The sequence below is a fragment of the Chionomys nivalis genome, chromosome 1 (genome assembly GCF_950005125.1).
Source record: "Chionomys nivalis chromosome 1, mChiNiv1.1, whole genome shotgun sequence".
In the NCBI taxonomy this organism is placed as follows: Eukaryota; Metazoa; Chordata; class Mammalia; order Rodentia; family Cricetidae; genus Chionomys; species Chionomys nivalis.
In genome coordinates, this window is record NC_080086.1 from 12614718 (window position 1) to 12642054 (window position 27337).

At 39.1% G+C, this 27337-nt stretch overlaps 1 protein-coding gene across 3 annotated transcripts in view; it reads left to right on the plus strand.

Annotated features, from left to right (window-relative positions):
* The first annotated feature begins 835 nt into the window (after nt 1-835).
* Lmo3 (LIM domain only 3) overlaps nt 836-27337 on the plus strand; it is a 59794-nt gene continuing 33292 nt past the window's right edge. The window contains exons 1-2 of one of the 3 annotated variants that reach the window (XM_057774498.1): nt 836-1334; nt 6524-6737. In XM_057774498.1, the coding sequence (XP_057630481.1) occupies nt 6532-6737 (206 nt within the window). In that variant the 5' untranslated portion in view covers nt 836-1334; nt 6524-6531. Of the gene's footprint in view, nt 1335-1630; nt 1761-2401; nt 2540-6523; nt 6738-27337 lie in introns of those variants that run through there. The other 2 variants (XM_057774507.1, XM_057774488.1) reach the window with 2 other exon arrangements.

The following is a 27337-nucleotide window of genomic DNA, read 5'->3' on the forward strand; positions in this document are numbered from 1 at the left end:
AGCAGATTCTAAGTAAGTATGCAAGTGTCTACAGAAAGTGTGTTTCAGAAGCCACCCTGGATTCAGCACCGGGTGGGAGGGGGGGAGTTCACAGTCTGACTCTTGGGCCATTAGCGAGGAAGGGGTGTGTGTGGCATTGCCTGGACTGGGTTTATGTGCCAAGACTTTCCGAGCAGGGACTGCCGAGAGTTTCTGAATGGAAGTCATAGCCTGGGCAATTGAAGACCCGACCCCCCCCCCCACACACACACACACACCCGTGCCCAGACATTCACTGAAAGGGGAAAGGGAGAACTGTGCTTTTCTCCAGTGTATCCTGGTAGCACTTTGATTCCTTGGCTTTTTATTTTAACTTCATCCACTGGCACTGTCAGTAATAGATTTAGAGGGCAATTTGCTTCCAACGTGCCCATCCTATTCCAAAATGCCCCCATTATTTTAGGAAGCCCTACCCTTCTCCCATGCTCTTTCGCAGTTCTTCTTGTGGGTAAGTCCAAGAGGTACGATCCTTCCGGAGTCCGGTCCTGCAGAGGTCACATTCTCTGTGTGATGGGGAAGGGTGGGAGGGGATGGTCCCCAGCGTTTGTCAGAAGCATATGCATTGGGTTGTGCTGATTGCACTCGCAGGCTTGTCAATTTTCACCCTGGGAAATTAGCAACAAAGCCTGGATCTGTCTCGTGGCTGCTTTTGCACTTTCCGAGGGCGGCTGTACTTGACTGAGCTGCAGAACAGACAGCGGGGAGAGAGAGAGAGAGAGAGAGCAAGCTAGCAAGCCAGCAAGCGAGAGCGCGAGCAGGAGAGAGAGAGCGAGCGAGCAAGGGAGCCAGCTAGAGGGAGGGAGAGAAGGAAGAGGGAGAAGAGGGAGGGGTGGGCGAGAGGTAAATACTCTTAAATCGGAAGGGAGCTGCCTCCACTGTGGTCTTGACAGGCGCTGCCTGGGCTCCGCGGCGCTGTAATAACTGAGTGACCTTTTCTTGGGCTGTATTATGTCTGGCTGGGAAGGGATTGCATTTTGCGGCTGAGAGCCAGGGCTTGCTTCAGCTCGGGCTCCTCGCACGCTGCCGGGGTAAGTTGTCTGGAGCCAGGACCAAGAGAGACATCCCCCCCGGACTGCAGTTGCCTAAAAGAAGGACACCTGTGGCTCGCATGCGGTCCACACTGGTACTTTGCGGATCCTGGAGGACCTCATTAATTTAAACTTAAAAAAAAAAAATAGAGATCCACCCCCCTTTTTTTTCAAACAATGTTTCTTTTTGACCTTTCCCAAGGAGAAGCGCTACCAAGCAGCCTCTGTGCTCACTGAACACCCTCCCTGTATCGCTTAATTGAGAAGGTAAGTGAGAGGCTGTGTATACACGCGTCGGCTCATTTGTGCTGTGTGTGTCTCCGGGTGCGCGCGTGCGTGTGCGGATGCTGGGTGTTTTTTCTTCTTTTTCTTCTTCCCCATCCTCTCCCAATGAAGCATAAAGTAAAGCTGTGCCCGAACCATCTGCACCGCCACCACTACAACTTTCACCGGGCTGCAGCTCTGCAGAGATGGGTTTTGTTTGTTTTGTTTTGTTTTGTTTTGTTTAAATCATGGGAGGCATCATTATTTTTATGATGAGACACGAAATAGATGCGGGGCGGAAGATGAGAATGCCTGAGGAAGAAGGGGAACGTGCGGCTGCAGCGCGACATCTCAAGTAGGAGACCAGAGCATAATAGACAAAGTTCATTGGGAGCTGCAGCAATCACACACTCTGACTCAGGAAGAGAGGTTGGGACAGTTTGCAAAGGTGGGAGGGTGGGGTGTTGATTCCAGACTAAGTGAAGTGGTGTCAGTCTTGGGTATTTCCTCAGAACTCTCCATGCCTGCTTGGAAATGCATACCCCCTCCCCACCACCAAAAAAGAGTTGAAATTACAACCCTGTTCTTATCCACACCCCTGCTTTTACCCAGTGCAGTCTTGATAACAAAATACTGCTTCTGTGTGTTGCAAAACTGACTATGTAGGGGCAGGCAGAGAGGAGACAAGTGCCAGTGGAAGCAGGTTCCTTGGACCAAGTGCCTGCATCCTAACAGGTCTAGAGATCCAGCACGGTTTAAAGGGGGCTACTCAGATTGTTGTTATGAAACACAAGTCAGATTTATGATCTTTTTCATAGCAAACACGATATGCTATGCTAACACTGCCTGTGACGGTTTAATCAAATCCATTTGTTACCGGGAAGCTAAAAGGGGCCGCTGGGATTTTAGGATTACGGGCAGAGTTAGGGAAGCATGTGGCTTTGTCATTCGCCATCATTTTACACGGTCCCTCATCCCTTCCCCCCACGGCCTGCCTCCCTTGCCACTAGACCCCAGCTCCCAAAGTGGCTTCACAATAGTGGATTCTCGGCCCTGGAAGCTGCTCACCAGATCCACGCTTAGGGCCCCAAATCCAAGTGGCTCCCCTCTTCTACTTCTTGCCTGTGGTGGGCTTGGTGTTCCACGCAAAGCTGCAGCGACTCAGGCACGCCTAAGTCAACTCATGCAGAAACAGGAGAAAAGTTTTGGTAAGGTTACAGTCTATCACAGATGCACTTTCTCGGGCGCTCGGCACTCGTGGCTAGCTTCAAAGCCTGCCAGCTCTTCTATCTGCTGAAAATACAAAATATTATTGTTGCTACTGCTTTTAAAGACTGCTGCTTTCGACCAATTAATCTCACTAGGTGCCACAAATACTGGTACATTCTTTGCAAAGCCATCCCTGTGTGGCTGCAAAGACACAGCCACAAAAGGTTGGATCATAAACTCCGCAAGGGGATTCTTTGTTAGAGTGTATGTATGTTTCTTATTTTTTTTTTTATTTTGCATGTGAGCTGCATCAAAATTGAACCCAGTCTTGCAAATCTCTTGTTGGCCTTTGCCAAGCACTAGCACTTTGCTGCCATGGTAACTGTAATTAAACTGATAAGAGTGGGGAAATGTCAGTATCTCTGAGCCTTGCAGCTGCATTGGAGAAAAAGGGAATCAAATTGGTTCCCAGCTCCATTGCTCAAAAAGGGGAGGGTGGTGGAAGGACACGGAGGGGGGTTGGGAGTTGAAGGGGCAGAACAGAGTTAAGCAGCTCTAGTGCCAGAGATTTGGGGACATCTATTTGCATTGTTTTCCCTTAGGGGGCTGCAGCCTGTAGGGGTGCTCTGGGCCAGTGAACAGAGAGAAACAAGCTTTTAGGCCCAATCCAGCTTTCCAGTCTGGATTAGGGGGAGTGAGTGGGAGTGGGACGAAGATGGGCAGAGGAGAGAAAAATCTTTTGTTTGGTACACTTGGCAATCGAAAGGCTGTGTTGGCCAAATTCTTTTAATCTATGTCATTGCTCCCAGCTGCGAAACCTGCCTTCACAATTTTAACATCCACTCTCCCAAAAGCCCTTCATGATGGAGCCCCTTCTCCTTCTCCCAAATTGTCCCCTGTAAATCTTCTGAAAGGGAAAGACTGTTTTCCATTCATCCATGTGATCAGTTCAAATAATACATCTGTGTTTAAAAAAAAAGGAAAGAAAGAAAGAAAAAAGGAAAAAAAAGAAAAAACACTGTGCCTAAGTGCTGCACATCTTTCATTATTGAGATGATTTTTTTAAGCCCCTGTGTGTTGTGGAGTTGTGGTTACTTTGTTGTGTTAAGTACTGAAGCTAAGACTGTGCGGATGAATGGCACAGAACAAGGGAACATAATGGATGCAATCAACCGTCAGGCCTTCTCACAATGCAATCCAGGCAATTAAAAGCTCACCAGAGTTTAAATGAAACGGCTCTCCTTATTTCTGCGCAGCACACTGCACAGGCTATTATTTATGTCTTTTTTTAAAATTATGATTTCCCTTAAACTGTCAAATAACTCAGAATGGCAGGGTCTCAGAGGCAATAAGAATTTCCCTCGGAACAATTTGCATGCCAATCTAAAACTAGTTATGAGTGCTGATGGGCTATGAGCAACTTGTGAAGTGTCTCTTAGCCACGAACACATAACTCTCCCCAGACACACTCTCTTGGATCAAGAGCACAGAATGCTCAGTGCTTTCTACTATTTAGGTGCCTGGCAACGTGGCGACTACCAAGTGATTGTTTTCCTACATTTTTTTTTAAATGCATAGAATGGAGCAGATTCTATTTGCAAGAGAAAGGAAGTAATGTTCTTTAAAAGAAGTTATGAGGATGGAGCAGAAAATATCAAACTTCTTTTATGCACAAGGCCAAACAGAATGAAAGAATTTCAGTTATTAATTGGCCTCTGAGTGCTAAATTAAAATGTCAACACAACAAAAACATTTTGTGAAGACAAGCAATATAGCATTTCTTGTGCCAAATGTTGGTATCTGCTGTCTTGGTTACAATTTATTTTGAATAAAGATAGCTGACCCTTTATACTTAATAATAATGTCACGAACATGGGCAATAATGGAGCTTAGCTTACTACCAAGAATTTTTGTTTCATCTTTTATCTTTGTGATATAAAAAATGCAGACTTCAAGTTAATTAGGACAGTTACCTTAAACATACCTCTGTATGCTTTCAGTCATGAGATCTGGACTTCCTTAGTAAAGCGAAATCCCTCTTCTCCCCCTAGGTATACGACTAAGAGGCACCTGGGCCTGTTGTGCCCTGTAATTAATGGGACTCATGCCTTGTGGGACCTTGCTAGAAAAGGATAACTAGTTCTGATCAAAGAAACTTCATTTGTTAGAAGTTCTAGAGAGTGAGATTTAGCAGAGCTATCAAGGGTTATGATTAATCTACACTAGGCCCTGAGCTCCTTCAAAGAAAAGGAGCAGAAAGCAGGCTACACGAGGACCACCTGCTCTTCTGCTCAAATCTGCTGCTGGCCCACAGCTCAGAACACCGCAGCCATGCGTGTCAGGCACACAGGACAGCCACCCCGCTTTCTTCTCTGCATTCCTTCCTCCCTTACTCTACCAGACAAGATGATTTCTAACGAAAGCTTAAGAACATTCTAATATTATATGTTGTTCATGGTCATTGATAGCTGGAAAACTTATTCAGCTGTGGGCATGCTCTGATGTCTCTTACCAGTGTGATTTTCTGTGACAGGCAGGGGAGGCACTGAGGGTTGCACCCCTCATCATAAGGGATCAGAAGGAAGGATAGAGTTTACCTATCTTGAAGCAAAATGAATCAGAAATGTTTCATGTTTTCCATCTGGAACTCCCTTAAATGCATTTATACTTGGTGTTTGATATGTTTGTCCATCTAGGTTTAAAACTTTGTGACTAGGAGAGGAAGCGAAGTGTTAAGGGGTGGTCTGGGGTTGCAGTTAGAACACCTAGTACCACAGCCATAGTGTCACTGTCATCCGCTCTTAAGGGGCCCCTTCACTTCTCTGCCTCTCTGTATCGTAATTTGTAATACAAGGGAATCAATGATGTCTGCAGCATTTTATAGCGATTCAAATATATTACTTGATAACGATGGAGCTTTGCATAGCTGGCCAGCTTTTCTTTCTTTTTTTTAAGGCTGAGTGTTTGACACTTGGGGAACAATAAAGAGAAACTAAAAAATGAATATTCAATTAATTAAAAATATTTTAGTCAAGTTGTAAAGCCTGTAGAAGCAAGATTCCTTGCTTATTAAGAACATTCATCATTGAAATAAAGAAATGTCCCTATATTCAATATGGTATATGTATACTTTCTATAATGTATCCATTTATGGATGACTGTGTGATATTTCATATTCTTAAACTTTGTCTTCAGTGTTTCTTCTTTCCCTTATAAAATAAGTAGATGCTTGTGGCTATCAATTGCATAATCCTATAATTGTATTATATTAGAACATTTATTATATAATCAAGTGATGAGTCTTCAATATAAGCAGTGACTAATGTATATGAAAATAAATATATTTTGTTATTTTAACACAATGAATACTTTGAAATATGAAAGACACAGAAGCAAGTATTTGGATGTAAGTAAATGCTATAGGATTGATGGGTTTGGGGGACAGATGCACTGCGTACTTATCTATAAACATGTGTACATCTAAGTTAATATTCTGAATGTCCCATACAGATGCATGCTTCGTCTGTCACATACATGTTGGATGAACTGTTTCTGCAGTTAAAGTTCAGTTTGGGATCCTGTCAGCTAGTTGGATGAGCTAGCTTCAGTTGCTTGCTTCTCTAGGCTGTCATCCGTTGACTCACACGTTCTTCCTGTTTTGTGTGGAGAACGGAACACTATGGAAATGATCGAAGGATGTCTCCCCTCCGTAGCCAATGTCAAGGTACAACACACAGCAGCTCATCACTGTCGCTGCTTCACATGAATGAGTTCACTGAGCTTTTCATAAGGATTTCTACAAAGTATGAGGTTTCTTTCCAAAACGTAGTTTGGTTGTAATATAACTCTCAAGGAAGGAAGGAAGGAAGGAAGGACGGAAGGAAGGAAAAAGAAGGCATACAGAGGCAGTGTTAACTCTTTCATCTGTTTGTCTTTCCTTCTATTTGGAGTCTCAGCTGCCCTTTCTCATTTCTTTTCCTCAGGCATACAAATGCTCTCAGTTCAGCCAGACACCAAGCCGAAAGGTTGTGCTGGCTGCAACCGCAAAATCAAGGATCGGTACCTTCTAAAGGCACTGGACAAATACTGGCATGAGGACTGCCTGAAGTGTGCCTGCTGCGACTGTCGTTTGGGAGAGGTGGGCTCCACGCTGTACACTAAAGCTAACCTTATCCTCTGTCGTCGAGACTACCTGAGGTAGGAGTGGTCTTTGCATACTGGTCATGGCTGAATGCCTTTTAAAGTCCGTTTGTAAGTGTGTTTTTGGTTTGTTTATTTGATTTCCTTAACTACTGACTGATGTTCTTAAAAGATGTTACCCTGCCAGCCTTCAAAATGTTAGTCTGTATCTATCACATAAACCACTGCTTAAGGGGTAGCCAACAAAAATATCTAAAGTGTTTTAATTCGGTTTGTCGGTGGATGCTGATTTAGGAATCAGTCATTCATTACTTACACTGAAAATGACAAATAATGCCGAGGATATACCTAGATTCAAACAGCAGCTGGGTTCCTTCTTTCACTAGAGCATAAGAGATGAGCCTGACAAAGAGACCAATTGTTGCTCAACTGAATATTTTAGCTCTGCACTTTTAATAAGTTCAACTTTAGTTGGATGGAATAATCTGGTTATTCAACTAACTTTCCTGTTGTCATATATACTAAAAGGAATAAGTTTTAAATTCTTGACTTGCATTCATTAATATATTTAAGGCAATGTTTTAGAACCTTGACCTAAGTATACCTGTGTCTTGCCACCCCGTGACATTTGAAGTTATCGCATCAATACTGAGCAGCCTCAGACTCTCTTGTGGTTCTATGGAGAATGAAATAGTAAAAACCTCATTGTTGATGGAAGCCAGTCACCACCCTCCAAAGTACAAACATCCGATCAGTCTCAAGGCAGTGTGGGTCTCCATGGTTATCCGACCTGAAGCGATTTCAATATGCATCCCTGATTTTAGCCAACACGGAAATGCTACAGGAGGGAGGATTTTCTTTCCAGGGGACTTTGTGACTTGACTTAGCTGCAAATTACTTATCCTAATAAAGTGGGATCTATCAAATTAGAGAAATGATATATGGCATCATTTGGGTTTTCATATTTGATACAATTAATCATTTTTTCCAGCCTGACATTAAGCTATTTATTTGAATCGTTTTCCTTATGACACAAAATTTATCAATTGATAGTAACTCCTTAACCAACCATCCTGGCTATTCTGGGAGATGTTTCTTAAGAAATTTGGTCCTTCTTTTCTTAGTCTATAATTCAGTTATTTAAAGGCAGATTTTTTTATTCTAATACATATATATCTTTTGATTAATGCTAGTTGCATAGGACCAAATCCGGTGTGGTTTCTCACATTCTGCTCTCCCCTGGTAGCACTGCTTCTGGCTTGTGCTTATAACCTCCTGGTTAATTATAAGCACTTGTTACCACTTCCCTGTATTCCCAGAGTTCAGAAGCACACAAGGTGCCAACAATGTGAAGTAACTCTCAGGAGCCACGATTTCCCTCATTATGGCAGCAAAACCAATCAGAGTTAACATACAACATGCATTCTTTTAGAACTCTGCCGTCTTTGAACTTTTCTTCTTTGAAATAAAAATGTCTCCTGTGCTCATTGTGAATGAGTGCCTCATTTTGAGATAAAGCCTGTGTGTTTGCTTTTCATGATCTGATCTGTTACTTCCTAGGTTCGCTTTGTCTGTGCTAACTGATACCCAGGGCTCTTTGACTCCTTTTGACTTACATTGTGCACAATTTTAGTTTATCAAGTGGATTTAGGTTGCAAGGGCAAACAAGAAGTTTATACAGTTTGAGCTGGAGTAGGCATTTTAATAAGTAAAAAAAGATAAACATTAAGGAAAGAGTAAAGAATATTGTTTGAAGCCTTGGGATATTTCTGAATCAGAAATGTTGAGTTTGCCTATTTCATGGGTAAAATAGTTATGTGTTTTCAATGTGTTGACAGTAGAGAAAGTAACTTTAGATTTGTTTTGTTCCATTCTTCCTTGGGACAGCAAATAGAATGTGGGGCTAACCTAGGATTTGATCATCTCAATTAAATGTGTCACCCAAGGCAATTTATCAAAATAGTTTCTGTATTTGAAGTCTTCATCTTTATGAAAAAACAAAATGCATGTGAATTTCTGCAATGAAGCTTTTTATTTCTGCTAGGCTTTCATTTTAATGACAGTTAACTTAGTATACACATATCTTACTCTCTTGAATTTGGTCCCGATCACCAATATATTCATTTCTCAGAGAACAATTTCCTCTTAACTTGGTCATTACCACATTAATGACCAGTTGTTACAGTAACAGCTTGGGGATTGTTAACATCTCAGACCATGTTGTTAACAGCAAGCTTATTCCTTATTTACACTGAGGTTGGTTATGTAATGTGGCTTGGGCAATTTCATCAACACAGAAAGTATCAATGTGATACAGGGAATTGGTATGTGCATAAAATGCTGTGTTACGGGGTGTAGAACATACCACAGAAGTGGTATGTTTTATGTGAAAGTCACAGATCTCAATGACAGTGTACAGACGTGCCTCTAAGAAGTTTAAATAACCAGATCCTGTATTTTAAATCAAATTTATTCATACATCAAAGTCTTTGATTGGATACAGCCATGTACAAATGTTTATTAGGTGCCTACTATGTGGAAGGTAGAATTGGAAAGAGTGGCTGAGATGAAGACGAAGGGAAGAATATCAGTAAGCTATGAGATGCTGGCCTCCTGTCGTTGCTTTCAAACTTGGTTTGCAGAAATATGCACAAAGCGGTCCATGAATAACCCAAGTTTCAGAATTAAGACTCTGTGGCTATTGAGACAGTTTATTTTATTATAAGAATATCTGCAACATGATTACTGAACAAATACTCTCTGTGTGAATTTTGCTGAACCTCAAAAATCATATTTCTCGTTTCCCTCTCTGTTTAATATATATTCTTTCTGTAATCTTCACCAGCAATATTTAACCACTTAAATTCTGTTTCAAAATAGTGGAATTTTTGAACTTTGCATATTATACGATTTGGTTAGAGTAACAAGAAATAATAAGCCACAAATAAGTTACAGATTTGGATTGTGCCCCTGAGTTACTAGTTGCCTAAAAAAGAAAATAGAAAATGCAAAAAGAAACATGACCCATGCTTATAAATTATTGATTATTGGTATTTCCGTACACTAGAAAATTGTCCATAACTGAAGATGAGGGAAATCCTTTTGCCCACTGTATTTAAAAGCCTATTAAACATTTTCCCTTAAAGAAGAAAAACAAAAGCCCAGTTCATTCCAAACTAAGAGTTTTAGAAAGCTTCAATATTATTCTGCGTGACTGGGAGAGTGTTACCTCATGAAACCATGAAGGCCTTTGAATAGTGATTTGAGGTATTAAGTGATATTAAAATATATGAATTTAGATAGCAGGAAACAGAAAGTATAAACCTCAGTGACTATTGGGATATATATGTCTTTCTTCAAGACATTTTTTTTTTTAACCTTTGTGACACAGCCAGTTTTATTTAAGGAAAAGCAAAACACCTGCCCTGGAGCAGCTTCAGATCCCCCAAGCAGGGCTATCATTCTACCTAGTCACTTGATCTGCTATTTTACTGTGGACGTAAGATATACACATCCGAGGAGACACAATGTACCCATTTGCAGTACTGCAATCCTTCCTCAGGAACTTTCTCCATATAGGAAGAAAGAAAATGATTGACTTCTAAACTCTATCTACTTTCGGAACGAGTTCCTGTAATCTGTCTGTTGTCAGGCATTTCTGTGCCCAAACCCAGGAAAGAATTTGTTAAAAACACAGCCACCACATCGATACATTCTTTCAAAGATTGTAAGAGTAACTTTATGACAAAAGAGACAAAAAGCATCTTTCGACCCTAAATTTGAGTCTAAAATTGATATCTAAGAATAGCCAATTGTTGAGTAAAAATATCAACATGTAGCAGTCATGTTTAAGAGACTTTAGGTTCTACTGACACTCCTACTTCGTTTTGGAAAATATGAATGGCAGTGTATTATCAGAGATTTTAGAATTAAGGCTTTGTGTAAACATTAAATAGTCAGAAGTGGAAGAAACATCCCAATGCTTTAATTTTCGACCCAGAGGCAGAAAAGAATATCAGATCTTACCATTGCATCTTTGGGACATTTTTTGCTTTTAGTGTTCATGTAAGCCTGCATGAACACTAAATTTATACAGTGTACTCTGAGTGTTAAGTTGACACGGCCTCTATCTCGTATCCGTTTCAATGGTGTCTTGCCAGAGTCATTGCAAAGCTGTGTGCTCTGGTGTATGCCATGAAAGAAAGCTGCTGATAGCTGTTTCTACATGAGAAGCTGTAAAATGCCTTATATAAAATTTAATGCAATTTGCTATTTTTATACGTGTGCATGATTTGTTTAAAATGAAACTCCTGGGAAAGGGTGAGGTTTTTACACTCCACCAAAGTTGCCAATTAACCAAAATGATTGAAGCTTGCTCTGCTAACTGCAAATTTTATATGCTTTAATATAATAATATAACTCTTAAAGAGAAAATTAAAATAAAATGCTGCACGGAGCATCAGTCTAGCTATAACTTTATTTCACGCTGATCAAGCCTGGTACTTCTAAATTTTTATGTAAGATTAAATTTATATTGATGTGTAATTATAGCCTTAAATGTAAATAGGAATGTGTTATTAATACCGTTTCATCTGGGCAAGATGAAGTGCAGCGTCTGTCTTAATGTGGAATAAAGTATTCATTCTTTCTTCCCCTCACTTTCACTTTCTGAATATCAAGTGGATGGAAATATTTGCCCTGGAAAGCAGTACATTATTATTTTTTTAAATAACTTTTTTATCATCTAAAGGTAAAAATAAAACAAGTTTCCATCTAGAGTGAGATACCTTATTCATAAATTTTCTCTACAAGCTTCATTTAATGATTTTAGACATGTTACTACAGTCCTAATTTTTATGATATATGATTGTCTTAGTTGATCTTAGTATAATGAAATATTTTGATGCATGAGCATATTTGATGCCATGGTCTGTGAAAAATATTGTTATAACCCTTGCAATTTATTATACATTATTTACAGCTTTATGAAGAGTTGTAACTTTTCCATTTTGCTTTTATCATAGGAAAGTATTGTTGAATTCTAGTTTACACTATATAGTATGCATAGAGCAATATAATGAAAGAGCAATAATTTCATTTGATACAATACTTTAGAGAAATGTTCCTTGTCTGGGAAAATAATTGGTGTTTCATAGAAGACTTCCTGAGGGACAAGTACATAGAAATTATGCCTGTTGAAAAATATTTAATCTATATGTAGAATTTCTTTTCCTTTGTAAATTTATATATAACTTATTTATTTTTTTAGTTCCACAACTACCCATCTGTAATGAATGAATATTTACATATTTCATACAATTAGTTCAATTTGTTTTGTGGATTTTTGTTTTGATTTGTTTATATTTTAGCTATTTTCATAGAAGGTACCAACTCTCTGGGAATATTAAGAATATTCCACACTAATTACAAATTTGCTTTTTGTTTCTTTCATCTCTTTATAATGCATGGGATACTTCAGTGAGGATTGTTTTTACATGTAATTTGGATAAACTAGACATACCTGACTTGAAAAAAAAATTTAAAAATCCGTTTCTACAAGTATATTTAAGATTAAAGGCATCTAGAAGAATTACATTTGTGAATTGCTAAACATGCTTATTTTGCACTTTATAAATATGTAGAATTCTGGGAAAGAATATCTATTTTTGGTTGCTCTTAGAAAATATCAACGTAAGCCAGCACTTCATTTATAAACTCACCATTAGCCTCCATTAAGTGACTAATAATACATCTTAATGCTGTGTTTGGACTGCATAAACATAATTTATTAAGGAATCTCATTTTGAAAATATGCTGAAAGTAGTAATTTTGTAAGTGGTTTTGATGAATATTTACATTATAAAAATGTATTATGTGGTTCAGTTTTCTGCCTCACATAAAAATTACAGATCCTAAAAATAAGAATTTTAGCCACCTAAATGATCATGGTATTTTTACTCCCTGCTCTGCCACCCTTCCAAGGCCTCTTTTGGTATTTGTTTGAAAATGTTTCCTCAGTTCCATCAAGGGTAGCAATTTCGTCTCAGCCCCCACCAACACCCAGTTAGCTGGCACGTCTCACTTTTATCAACTAACATTAAAGTGCAGGAAGCATAAGCATCTAATGAGATATTGAAAAGAAGGGAAGTGGAAATAAAAATGGCAGTATCTTCTTCCCTTGCTCAGATTTGTTGTTTTTGTTTTGTTGATTTTTGTTTTTTGGACTGTGTGTTATCTGTGTTTCTGTTAGAAGCTGCTCTCTCTTCTTCTCCATTCCCCAGTTTCATGGAGCGTCGAGCCTTGAAATCTGTTAGGCACCAACACTTGAAGCCAGGTAATTTCCTCCTGAAAACACAACATGATCTGCTGTTACAGGCTGTGTCTTCGCTAGTCTAAGGTGAAAGACAAATTTCATAACACAGCATTTATTCCCATTTGATGTTTGTCTTCTGATTCTGTTTTCACCAGCTCCTCTGGAGTTTCAGCCTGTCTTCTCTAGTTAGAGTGAACGACGGAAACACAATTTATCTGAAAGCTAACTATGTATTTCCTCTGTCAAGTTATTTATGTAGAATTCATTTTGAGGGAAGATTATACTGCGAAACATGTGAGGTGCATGTGGATATTTTGTTAGTTTAAACAACTTATTTTACTTATTGCTTTTCCGTCATATTATTAATGCCAATAGATAATTTTGATTGAAGGAATAGGATTTCAGAAATCAAACATACGAAACTCACAGACTCCACACATAATTGACATGTTCATATACTTAGGCTATTTTTGCTTTCTATCCTAGCCTCATCATAACAAATTCTCAGCTTTATTATCATAGTTCTAAATCTTTCTGAATTCCTCCATGGTGTTAGCATTTCATGATATGCAAAATATATCTATCTGAAAGCTTTACAAGTTTCAAATAAAATCACACTTGAGATAAATAACCATCCTGGACTCGTCGGATCTCTGATTTGAAGTTATAAAATTAACATTAAGCTTCGTGTATTAAGTTAGACTCTAATCAGCATGTGTTGTTATGATTCAATTTAATATTAAAAACTCTCCAACTGGGCTACTGGGAAAATAAAAGACTCTTAGGAATTGAAGGATTATTGCTGAGGAGCATGCTAAAGCCATATTTAAGTGAAATTGTTATTACTGGGGCAATACAGTGGTGTCCACATCAAGCTCATCCTATTAATAAAACAGGAGATCAGTTTTAGCAAACATAAATATCAAATATGTGGAGGACAAGCAAGGGGCACAGAACTTCATAAAGTGTGCTAATGTTAACATTTAATATTCATCTAAATACCACAGAGCAAAACTAAATTCCCATCTCATTAGTGCTACAGGTTCTCCAAAAGCAAACACGAAGAGAGAAGCTAATTCCATACATGCTGGGGAATTCCGTTTCTAGCACTTCCAAGACAAGGCCATTTTTAATAACAGTTTAAGTACAAGTTCGTAGTCATCTGCTTTTCAAATCAGTTTTTGAATTGTTTTACTTTTGGAAGTTTTACCTGTGTCAAGGTAGCGCATGCCTGTAATTATAGCACACGGTAGTTTGACATAGGAGGATCAACAAACAGTTGGAGGACGGAATAGATTACAAGGGACCCTGTCATAAAATAAATAAAATAAAATAAAATATTTAGAACATCTTAAATATCCTTTGATATAATGCTCACATGTAATAAAAAATCAAGATTATACCATTTTCTAATTCTTTATGATCACAAGTACAATGTTTATTTTACATCTATCAATTGCTCAGTGAAAGTGTATTCCTCTAATTGACATATAAAGGTTTGAGTCAGAGGAGTGGACTTTTTCCTGTTCCTTACTTGGGTGAGTAGGAATAGAGAAGGAAAATGGAAAGAGTTATCATACCTTCTAACACTAAGCATGAGTATGGATGGTTATGGGTAAGTGTACTCGAATTGTAAAAGTAACAAGTTCAACTTCATTTTGAGCCTAATTTTAAAACTTAGAAGGATTGCACATGAACATCTTATTAGGCATTTGTTCATACTGTGAGAAATACAAACACATAATTTGAGTATCAATATTTCATTGCTATAAATAATAGATGTAAAGTGTAATATTCCTACTTGATTTTACATGACACATCAATACTTAAATATAGTTATTGATATTTTACAATGTGAATAATCAGCTATGCAGTCGGAGAAATTTGTGAAGAACTTAACATTTGAATTTTTCGAAAACTGATAAATATAGGTACCGTTCTTGCTAAATAGCTAAAGATATATAAAGATTTTTTTACTCCAGTTATGACCAACATAGAAAATGAAATGTATTTGACTGGGCAAAATTAGGAAAAACATGAAGGAAGGTCAAGCTGTAGCTGGGTAGCAGAATATTTGTCTAGTATACACAGGACCCTGAGTTTTGTTCCAAATATAGAAAATAAATTTTAAAAGACAAATTTTAGTAGGAGGATTTTAAGAACAAATATAGACTTTGTAAAGACAGTTTTATAAATCAGAAATTTCTAGAAAGCTGAGCCTCATAGATATTTTTCCTTTGCAGTAAGATAAGGGTGAAACTGTGTTTGAACCCGAGCATCTTTTTGCACAGATATTGGCAGGCTGTTAATGGAGGTTACTATTGACAGCTTCCAAAACATTTAGTGTTCTTATCCTCATTTTCTCCTCCAACAAATATCATTATTCCAGGATAACAAGGCCCTGAGATATAATCCTGAATAAAACATGAAAATAGCTCCTGCCCTTGTTGAAATTTTACCCCAATTAGACAGAGTAGGTAATCATCAAAACAGGAATAGGCTATAGAGGCATTAGTAATGACGGGGGGAATATAAGGAAGTATAAGGAACATGTAGAATGTGTGTGTGTGTGTGTGTGTGTGTGTGTGTGTGTGTGTGTACAGCACAAAATCACACAAGCATACATGAACACACATGCATTTGTGGAGAAAGATGTAGAAGAGGGAGTCAGAGAGGAAGGGAAGGCAGAAGAGATGGAGAAATTGAGAACTGATCTTCACCTTAGGTTACACAGAAATGTACTCATTGAGACAGTATCCTCAGTTGCGGACCTGAAGGAGCTGACAGAGCTAATGAGGGGCATGCGTGTGAAACACGTTCTTAGCATAGTAAAGAATCAGCATGAAGACCTTGAAGGAGGAATGCTTCTGTTAAGTCTAAAAAGCATCAAAGATGCTTCTGTGGGCATAGCAAGATCAAGGGCCATAGAGGTAAAAGGCAGTCAGTGTGAGGACCTATGTTGCCCTGGCATGGGTACAGTGGGAGTTCCCCTTCGAGGTCCGAGTGCCCCTTAGGAAAGCTGTGTGATCTGAGCAGCACTCATCAGAGTCCACATACTGAATTACACGGGAAATTCTCTCACTCCTTTACTGTAATTTTTCTTCGAGTGTCTTTTTATTTGGACATACCAATGAATCTTCATAATTAAGTAGTAACTATGAAATCCTTGGTGATATTTTGTTTGTGCTTTAACAAATAAAGCTTACCTGAAGGTCAGAGTAAAGAACTAGCCACACTAGTTAGCCATAGAGGCCAGGCGGTGGTGGATCACACCTTTAATCCCAGCACTAGGGAAGTAAAGGCAGGAAGTGACATGGCTGGACAGAGAGAGGAATATAAGGCAGGAGATAGGAGTTCAGGATTCAGTCTGAGGATTTGTAGAGACAGGATTCCCATTCGACCTGAGGATTTTGTAGAGGTAAGAACCAGTGGCTGGCTGCTCTCCTTCTCTGATGTTTCAGCTTTCACCCCCTAATATCTGACTCTGGGTTTTTATTATTAAGACCAATTAGAAATTGTGACACAAAATGTGACTCAAAAGCCATAAGGGTGTGGTAATATGACTATCTCTTAAGTAATCCAGGCTATTGTATAATTGTGCTTGATTTTAAGCCAACACCTATACATATATATTGATATAGTTGAAAGATGATTTGAACGCCACAGGGAGATGTCTGCCGCAGTGAGGTTGGACTGAAAACCAGAGCTCTTACTCAGAAAGGCATCTCCTGGCCAGTGGATGAACTCTTGCCAGGTAGCAGCAGAGTTGAGATCTTTTTTAATACTCAGGCAATAATAATTGCAGAGAAGGAACTTTTGCAAGTGTGGTCAGTTTTCAACATTTGAAGTCAGCTAGCTGTACTGTTTGAAGTAGTTTTCAGAAATAAGCCTGGACGTGAGATGTGGCTTAGTGCTGAGGCACTTACCTTGTAAGTATGAGGGCTTAGGTAAAAACACATGCACACACACACATGCACACACACACACATGCACACACACACACATGCACACACGTACACTCGGCGGGGGGATTAAAACAAAATTTAAAAGTTAAATGTAGACTTATGAAACTAAATTGTTTTCTTGGCAAAAAACCATTTAGTTTGACATATTTGCTCTAATCAGCATGGAGAGCATTGGGCCATCTTTTCACAAAGTGCATTGTTACAACCCAGTAAATCACATTCTTTTTTTTTTTTTTTTTTTACTTTTTTTAAATTCTTTTTTAATTAAAATTTCCAACTGCTCCCCGTTTCCCATTTCCCTCCCCCTCCTCCCACATATTGCCCCTTCCCCCCACTCCCCTCCCCCATCCCCACTCCTCTTCTCCTCCCCCCAGTCCATTCCCCCTCCCTCTCGATACTGAAGAGCAGTCCAAATTCCCTGCCCTACAGGAAGACCAAGGTCCTCCCACTTCCATCCAGGCCCAGGAAGGTGAGCATCCACATTCTTAATACAATGAGGGGAACATTAAGCAGGTGTTATTCACAGTGAAGCTCATTTCTTACCACGAACTTAAACCTAGCTCAACTATGCTAGGTTCACACCAGAAGGAGATAAGCATTATTTTTTAAAACCAAAAAATTGATATTTGTTCTTTTTAAATTTTTAAGACAATTATTATTGTGTATGCCTGTTTTGCATATAAGTACCTAATACCTTTTGAGGCCATAAAGAGAGTGTTAGAGCTCCCTGAAACTGGAGCTGTGGATGGTTGTGAGCCCACAATGTGGGTGCTGAGAATAGAACCCAGGTCCTCTGAAGGGCATTCAGTGCACTGACCACTGAGTGATGCTCCAGAGCTCAGTCCTATTTAAGGATAAGTATAAACTGTGATTTACTTTCTAAAACTGAAAGATGTAAATTAAACTTCTGAAAGCAAGTCAAAGTGTTTGTAACTACACATAAATCTAGAAGATGCCTGGGGTTTTGTCACTATCCTTGTTGAGAACCTGGGCTAATGCACCTTGAATCTCCACATTTGAGGGATCCTGAAACAGCGGCTCACTTCCACACACAAAAATTGTAATACATACTGTTCCCAAAGCTAGTGTTGGCCAAAGAGCTGTGTAAGAATTAATCAGTACTGTCACCTTGAGTCCCAGGTACTTTTTCCTGTGGTTTCCAGTTGTCCCAGGAGCTCGTTTCCCTCTTATTGCTGCCATTTTGTGAAGGTTGAGTTGACATTCCTAATCATTTGCCATTACTTCCTTCTAAAGGAGATGGAGTTTACTTTGATTTCAAGGAAAGGTTACTTCGTCTTGACCCTATAGTTTCTTGATTGCTTAAATAAACTTGTTGGCGGTCATTATTAAACAAAGTCTGTCTTTGGAGAAGATTGAGTGTTCATTTGACCAAACATGTTAAATGTTCTGTGCTTTTGTTCAACGGTAGACCTTTGCAGAGGCCTGCCATGGTTAATTCTTGAGAGATTTTTAATTGATTCTTTTTTAAAGGGTCATTTTTAGATATTTATATACTGGTGATAATCAGAATCTCTGGTTTTCACCACTCATGTGTAGTGCAGGTTTTATATAGTTTTTTGCTTTGCTTCTTTTTGTTTTATTTGCTTGCTGTTTTTTTTTTTTTTTTTTTTTTTTTTTTTTGCCAATGTCTCCTGTTTCCCAACGCTGCTCTTATAGTTGTGTTGTAACTATGGATGAACTTACATGTCTCAGCCTTTGTCTTCTTGCCTACATGTCTCTAATACTGGGTTACAGGCTTCTGCTTTTATGCCCAGTTAGCAGAGTACTGTAAATTAAACACAAGGCTTGTGCTACCAGACAAGATGTCTACAGACTAAGCTACACACACATCCCAATGGGTTTCTTTTTAGAGAAGTCTCACTCTGGACCCCAGCCTAGCCTTAAACTCGCTGTATAGCACAGAAGGCTTTCCACTCACAGATCTCCTCCTGCCTCAGCTCCTACAGGTCCTGAATGCTGAGATGATGGGTAGAAACCACAACACCAGGCTTAATATCTCCTAACTTTTGACCACTTTGCTACTCATCACACATTATACTCCCGCCAAGAATGTTCTTGTCACCGTCAGCAGCAACAGCAGAACTGGCAGACGTCCCTTTTGTGACCAATTCATGTGTTTTTTACCTTCTGTAAATATAAACTTATTAAAAAAAACATAAGACCCACAAATCATCATCAGTTCCTCAGCTTGTCCACTAGGCAAGGTTAGAGGCAAGCTCTGGATTCAGAGGTACGTTGAGAAGCAGAATGGTAAACAGTCCCGATTTGAAAACTGTCCCATTCAGATACAACCTAGTTGTGCACTCCTTTGTGAGTTACTCCACCCCTGTGGGCCTCCAACTATTTCCTGGAAAGTCAGGGTGATGTTACTCACCCCCAAGGACCCCCAAGTATTTCCTGGAAAGTCAGGGTAATGTTACTCCACCCCGTGGACCTCCAGGTCTTTCCTGGAAAGTCAGGGGGCTGTTACTCCACCCCAAGGACCTCCAAGTACTTCCTGGAAACTCATGGGGCTGTTTTTCCACCTCGTGGACCTCTAGGCCCTTCCTGGACCCTGTATACCTCCAGATTCTTCCTGGAAAGTAGAGGTGCTGTGCCCTTTCATGGATTTGTTGGGAATTCCCCAGGAAGGAGTTCAGCTGACAATTCACTGGCAGCTTCTGTTGCTGGGAAAGAAGGATTTCTCTGAGTTATGAAGATAAGGTAGTGGGAAAATTAAACATAAAAAGAACATTAAAGAAACAGATTAAGATGAGGTTTAAGAGTGATTAATAATCACAAATATGAAAAGCTGCTACTGTAATAAGATCTCTTGCCGGCTTTTCATTTACAAAGACAATAGATGAAGAAATAGCTAAATATCATGTGCACTTGAGGCCACATCAAAAAAAAAAAAAAAAACAAGATTTCCTAACAGAGGAGATTATTATTAGGGCCAATTTGACTCTTTAGGGGAATTAGTGAAAATTGGATTTCCTCTGTAACTGAAGTGACAGCATTCTTGGATATCTTATTTGCCCTCACTAGCCCCATTTCAGCATGTGAAAGTCCATGACCTTGTAAAGCACTCTAGTTAATGTTCCCTAGGGCAGAATTATAAATTTTAGGTTGTTTTAGGTTTCCATAACAGTGTTGACTTTTCTGCCATTTTCTTGAATTGCAAGGATGTAGGGATGTCGGTATCTTTGTATTGAGTCTTTTTATTTCTCACAGTGTTACCTAAACATTTTGATTGTGTTCTTTAAAACGATTAAGTATGAACTTTCCATTTATCTGTATTTATCAATCTTGGGTGCTGGAGAGATGACTCAGTGGTTAAGAATGCTCGCTGTTCTTGCAGAGGAGCAGAATTGAGTTCCCAGCACTCATACCGTATGGCTCGCCACTGCCTGTAACTCCAAGTCCAGAGAATCTTCTGCCTCCTTCTCTTCCAACTTCCATAGCCCCTGCACTCAGGGGCGTCTGTCTGCACATAGACATCTACGTATACTTAAAACAACCAAAATAAATCTTAAAAACCGATAAGTTCTAAATTCCCCATTGTAATTTTTAAAAGCTATGATAGTGATATTGAAATAAGAGAAAATTAGAAACTAAGAAATCCCTGGGAGTTTCATACCCCCAGTTTTGAGACCACTCTATTATTCGCTCTTGATGCTTGACTGAAAGTTTCTTGGTAATGACATTTTTGGATGGGAGCAGACAAATATGAGTGCTTGGTAAAGGAGTTATAAGGGAAAGCTCTGATAGTTGTTCAAAAACGAGAGGCTTACTAATTATGAACCAGCAGGTCTTGGGTGTGGTCATTTAACATTAAGCCAAGCCTTTCTTTCATTAGTGCTGTGGTAATTCCGTTGCTATACCACAGCCACTGGCCACATTCATACGCGGCAGTGTTCCTCTCCCTCCCCTGCAAGCCACCCTCCAGGACACAGTGAGATTTGAGACAGATAAATGCTAAAAGAACCTTGTGTACCAAAGCAATGTTTATTGCATGTAATACATATCATTGTTTGTCTCCTGTAGTGAAAAATACTTGTGTCATGCTGTTAAAATGCATTCCTGACAGACCATTGCTTGCTATTACAGGGCCCATTGCTTGAAAAAAAAATGAAACACTGACAGAAATACAATTTAAGAAAATTTGACACCAAGGGTAGTCAACCATGTAGGCTACTATTAAGGGTCCAAAACTCAAGACCAGTGGTTTATTTTAAAAAGAGCCACAGTTTATTTGCCTGTAGTAGGCAAAGTTGAAAGAAAAAAAATCAGACTTGAGTTCCTTGCTCTCTAGTCTGTAGAAAATTAATGAAAGCAACAGTTCAATAAGATTTTATTGCAGAAATGTTTAAGTGAAGCATTTTCAGAATGCTGGGGAATTTTTAAACAGTTACTTACCACTTAGAAAGCTATAACACTGTCTTGCGTAACAAATTGTTAGCAGTGGCTCCTAGGCACACCCCGGGATTTTCTTAAAGTGGGTAGTCAGAGCTGGTTAAGCAGAATCCCTTTGCTCATTGCATTTGTGTGCGTGTGTGTGGCTTATAAATACCTTTGAGATTGACAGCTCGGCAGTACCTGCAGTTATGACAATTTAAAATGTAAGCTACGGTCCAAGTAGTCTGGTGGGAATAGAAGGACAGTGGAATACGCGGGATGGAAAAAAGAAGACTTTGGAAGAGAAAGTCTCCAAAGATGAGATGCAAGGAGCTATGTTGGCTATTTGGAGGAGTACAGAGTGTTCTAACATATAAACTGCTACCGAACGATGATGCAGCATGCCTCCTCAAGCCACCATACAATTCTATTAGAGGGAAAGCACAAATTTAGATGAGATGCATTATCTAATTTTGCCATTTTACAAACAAATCTGTCGCCTCGTAATATTTGAAATCAATTGTGTGTGGATGATGTGTTCTCATGAAAGAGGTTACAAAAGTATGGAGTGGTGGGAGCCACAGAGGGCAAAGCTCAAGGACCAGAGCAGGAGAAGGAAGCCTTAGCCACTACTGGGTGGGGGAGGGGACCAAAAGAAATGTTAATTCTCTACCCTGTTGGCAGAGTCATGCTGGCACACTCATTAACAGGGCTTTGAAGATGATTGTTCCTGCTAAAACATGACATCCAGAGACGTGCAATAGCTATGCAGGTATTCCTCCAAATTTAGTGGGCCTGACTCTGTATGTGTCCACATGAATGTGTGTGTGTGTGCAAAGGTGTACAAAAGCATGTAGGTGTGCATAAGCATGTGTAAGCTGAAGGTTTTTGTTGAGTGTCTTCTTCAACCACTCTTGTTTTGTTTTGTTTTTTTTCTTTTTTTGAGGCAAGATCTCTCTCTCTGAACCGGAAGCTCAATAATAGGTTGCAGCAGGTAGTCAGCAAGCCCTAGAAATGCTGCAATCTCTGCCCCCCAGTGCTGGGATTGCAAGCTGTATCTGGCCCAATTTTTTCTTACATGGGTTCTGGGGAATCCATATTGAGGTCCTATTGTTTAGTGTATGTACCCACCGAACACGAACACTCTCCTCAGTCCCTGGTAATGTGTAATTTTTAATTTGTCTAAATATATAACACTCAGCTTCATGTTAGAACAGACAAAGTGGCCCTGGCTAAAGAAAGCTCACCATGGGCCAGCCTCCTTCTGTTCCTGGGCAGAGACTCCCATCCATGCATATGCTTTAGCTGTGTCTCTTCAGTTCACAAGCAGCCTTTGTCACATGATGGCATCTTGGTACTGTGTTCTTTAAGCACTGCCCTTCCATCCTTGATTTTCAAAGCCAACTGAAAGAAACAGAATTTGTGACAGGGTTATCTGAAAACCTGAATATTAAACTACTCCTTGTGATAGTTTTAAATATGCTGAGTTTAGGGTGTTCTAGGGAGCAATGTGTTCTAACTTGATCTCTGTTGTTTTGATTTTCCAGGGCTTTTCTGTGGAATTATATATCAGGGTTCTCCCACTAGCTTATACTCTGGAATATTTTAACTAACAGCTCCTCCACTCTAATGTCTAAGGATTGCTGCTATGGACATTTAAAAAATATTTAATCTTAGTGTGTGTATGTGTGTAAGTGTGTGCATGTGTTCATGTTTGTGTATATATACTTGGGTGTCGGGAGGCTAGAGAATTGTATCAAGTGTCCTCTTCATTCTTTATAACCTATTGCTGACCAACAGGAGGAGATTCTGGTATATTCCTGTTTCCGCTTCCTCAGCACTGAGATTGTAGACACCCCACCCCCCATGGTGCTGTGAGATTTTGTGTGGTGCTGAAGACCTGAACCCAGGGCCACATGCTTGCATGCCAATCACTAAATCAACCTAGTCATGGCTCCAGCCCTACTGGAGGCATTGTTTATCATATCACACAATACACTTCAAAATCAGTGGTGACATTTCCTCAGGTCTGAGTATCAAATAGGCTCCTCAGCCTGTCAATGATTACATGGCATTTGTATTGGGCATTATTGTGATTAATAAATTTGTTTGAACTTCCCTCTTTTCTTTGTCTTCCAAAAAAGCTCACATCAAATTATTTTCTATCAACAATTCAGAAATGATAGCTTTTATGATCTTCAGAGATTTGTTTCTCTTAACCCCAAATGTGTGTGGGGTTATTATATATAGTTATTTTTACATAGATTACTATATATGTGGATATCATATACATGGTTTTTATATGTGGTATATATATATGTGTGTGTATGTGTGTGGTTATTATATTTATATATAGCTATTTTATATGTGTTTATATATAGCTATTGTATATGTATTATTATACACATGTATGATTTTCATATGTGGTATATAATTGTGTAGTTATTATACATAATGTTATTTTATATGTGGATTATTATACATATGTGGCTATTACATGTATGGTTTTCATATGTGCTATACATTCCAAATTGTAATAAATAAAGGTATTTATAGTTTTTGAGATTTGTTTCTAAGATCATTCAAATGAACTCATTTAAATACTGGGAGGGATGAGCTACAGTGAAAGAAGTAGAGATCGGAGCACAGGGCATGGTGGAATTGCAGATGGCTAAGTGAATGAGATGAATCTAAGGGCAGGAAAGATGTGATAAAAGGAATTCCCCAAATGTTGCACATGAAACAAAATACATATGAAAGTGAAGGGTATTTGAAGGGTATTTGGAAACCGTATTAGGAACATTCTAAGTACCCCTGCATAGTGTAAAAACCATAGCAATGCAGCTTTTTCAGTTTGTTAATGTTTATAGGCATATGATTAATTTATCATGAAGTTTAATCCATTCTAAAAAGCAAATATATACATGCAATACTGATACATTAAAGCAGCGATCAGTAACTTGTTTTCTATAATGATTCTTTAATGTAAATTAAAATGAATTATTTAACTCACAGGGGCATGAGCCAAGGATTGCATACAAATGTCTTCAGGTAAATGAGTATAGTCTGGAACATTAAATATATGGTAAATCGGGGCTCATATACCTCCTGAGAGGGGAAGCCATGACTCAATTCCAGAAGACTGTGCAACTATGAACCTAATATTGCTCGTATATGAATAAACAATGTTTCTTTTCTAGAGCTATAAGCAGATTCTCTTAAAATTAAGATGATAAAGATGATGGTGCATGGATAACTTGCAGGTAACCTCTTGGCTAGAATCCTAATTCTAGTTGAATACTGTGTATATTTAAAAATCTGTACAATGGGCTGGTGTTTGAAAATGCTTGTAGCATCTTGAATGTTTGAAAAGGAATCACCACCCCTCATTAACAGGTGCTATTGGTACTTTCCTTCAGCATGTCCTCAGAGCTTAGTGTAGCAGAAGTTCTGGCTCTGTTTGTGAGATCCAGGCAGCCCCTTCTAAGGTGAAAGGGTCCTTGCCTCTTCCCAAGCTTGTAAAAGGTGGTATAATTTCTCTGGAATTATAGGAAATATTTTAGGAAACCTTATGAGGCCATATGTCAGACTCATGAAGTCATCCACATCTCATCAGGCCTCTCTATCATAAAATTACCAGTTGCTGAGTATTCCAGATTGTTCGCTTGTTGCCATGACAATAAAGTAAAGTGAGGAGGAAAGGATTTATTTCAGGTAATAATTTGCTGTCCACCATGAAGGGAAGTCAAGCAGGGACCTGGAAGCAGGAAACAAAACAGAGACCATGAAGAAATGATGTTCATGACTTGTCCTCTATGATTTATTCTTGATTTTTCATATAGCCCAGGGCCAAGTGCTAAGTGGTGGTTGATCACCGATCAAGAATATGCATCACAGATTTGCCTACATTTCTCAGCTGAGATTCTCAAATGACCGTAGCTTGTCCCAAGTTTAAGAAAATTCAACCTACAAAAGGCATGTCCAAGCCGGGTGATGGTGGCGCACGCCTTTAATCCCAGCACTTGGGAGGCAGAGGCAGGCGGATGTCTGTGAGTTCGAGACCAGCCTGGTCTACAAGAGCTAGTTCCAGGACAGGCTCCAAAACCACAGAGAAACCCTGTCTCGAAAAAACAAAAAACAAAAAAAAAAAACAAAAACAATACAAAACAAAACAAAAAAGACATGTCCAAAGTTTGGCATTATGTCACATTGTGACTTGAGTACTTGGCACTTGGGAGGCTAAGGTGAATGATCTTGAGTTGAGGCCAGTTTGTGTTACTTAGTAATATCTGTATTTAAATAAAGGAAACAACAAAATAATCTGATAAACAGAGAAGAGAGGGAGAGGGGAAGAAAAAAATGAGAAAGTAAGGAAGAAAGGGAGAGGAGAAGGGGGGGGATGCTATCACCCCTCCGCCAATCAATGTGAACTCTAAACGTGTTTTGTTTTTCTCCTCTCTCTATCAATATGTTGATCCACTGGTACCTTCACACTTTCCCAATAAACATTATGTGAACTTCAATGTCCTTGTCAGGGACTTTCTAACATCCACATTCTTTGGTAATATACTTTGGAAATTCAGCACATCACCCTAGTTGAGGTTCAACCATTGTTTCAACTGTGACTTGCCTCTAATTTTAAAGAGTCAGTTTTCCTTTCAACTGCTAACAGAGGCAGGATACCATATCTGTTTTACATCCTATATTCTAGGAACCCAAGAAGAACCCAGATAAAGACATCTTTACTTGCTGGTGGAAAAGATGCTTCCTGCAATCCTGCAACAAAATTCATCCACTCGAATATGCCTCACTTTTTCCAGCTTCTCACTCTTGTATTTTTCTTCCTCTCTCAATTCTGGGAGATTTTATTAAATACAGCCCACGCAAGTGAAACCAAGCCCTAGTATCACTCTGGTATACTGAATGTGAGCCTTTTCATCTCAGGATCACACACAGGGTCTTGTCCTTACACAGAATATTTCATCTCAGGAATCCATACTCTACATTAGCATCCCATCTTACTTGCCTCATAGCTGATCCTTGATGCCAACCTTTGGCTCCCCTGCTATGTATTTTCTTTCTCCAATTTAACCAAATATGTCAGTCTCCTAGCCTTCCATGCCCAATGGAATCCCATCAGTTGATCATACTGCTCTCAGTCTTCCAACATCATTTCTTGCATCTTGTTTGTCTTCCAATAAAGAGCTTACTTAGGATGCAGTCCAGGAAGTGAGCACAGGTAGAGTATCCCCTTTGCTTTTAATCTATGTCTAAGTACTGCTAAAATCTACCCAAGAATCTGTAGATTCACACTTACTACCTTTTTTTCATTGCTTCAGGTTTTGTATGCATCTTGTTCCTGCCACCGTTCACATTTCATCTCCTTTCTAGTGTATCTACCACTACTTTTGACACATTCATCCAGATGATGCATAACATAAATTCTTTTCAAACACAGTTTTATGCCCTTGATTTCATTTCATCCTGCATTGTGAGTCTTTGCTTTATAAGTATCTTTTATTTTTTCCTGTATCTCTTTATAATTTTTTTGCCTAATATCTCAACCCTCAATTTGTGAATATAGACAAGATTTTTCCATTCTAAACATCTAGCTTTTCATTCTTTCAATTATGTGCGGTTCTCAAATTCCTTTATTGTCTGAGATCATTATATTTTAAGTTTTACTTATTTTATTACTTTATGTATACAAGCATTTGCCTTCATGGGTATATGTATACCACATGCATGCTTGGTGCCCACAGAGGTCAAGATCCCCAGAAGTGGACTAATCAATGGTTGTGAAGTGCCATGTTGATTCTGGGAATCAAACCTTGGTCCTCTTCAAGACCATCAAGTGCTTTTGACCACTGAGCCAAGTCTCCAGTCCCAGGATACTTTTCTTAAAAAGAATATTTCACTCCTGTCTTCTGGACTTCCCCAACCTCATTTGCTCCCCACCCCTTGTGGCTTGTGTGCCACCC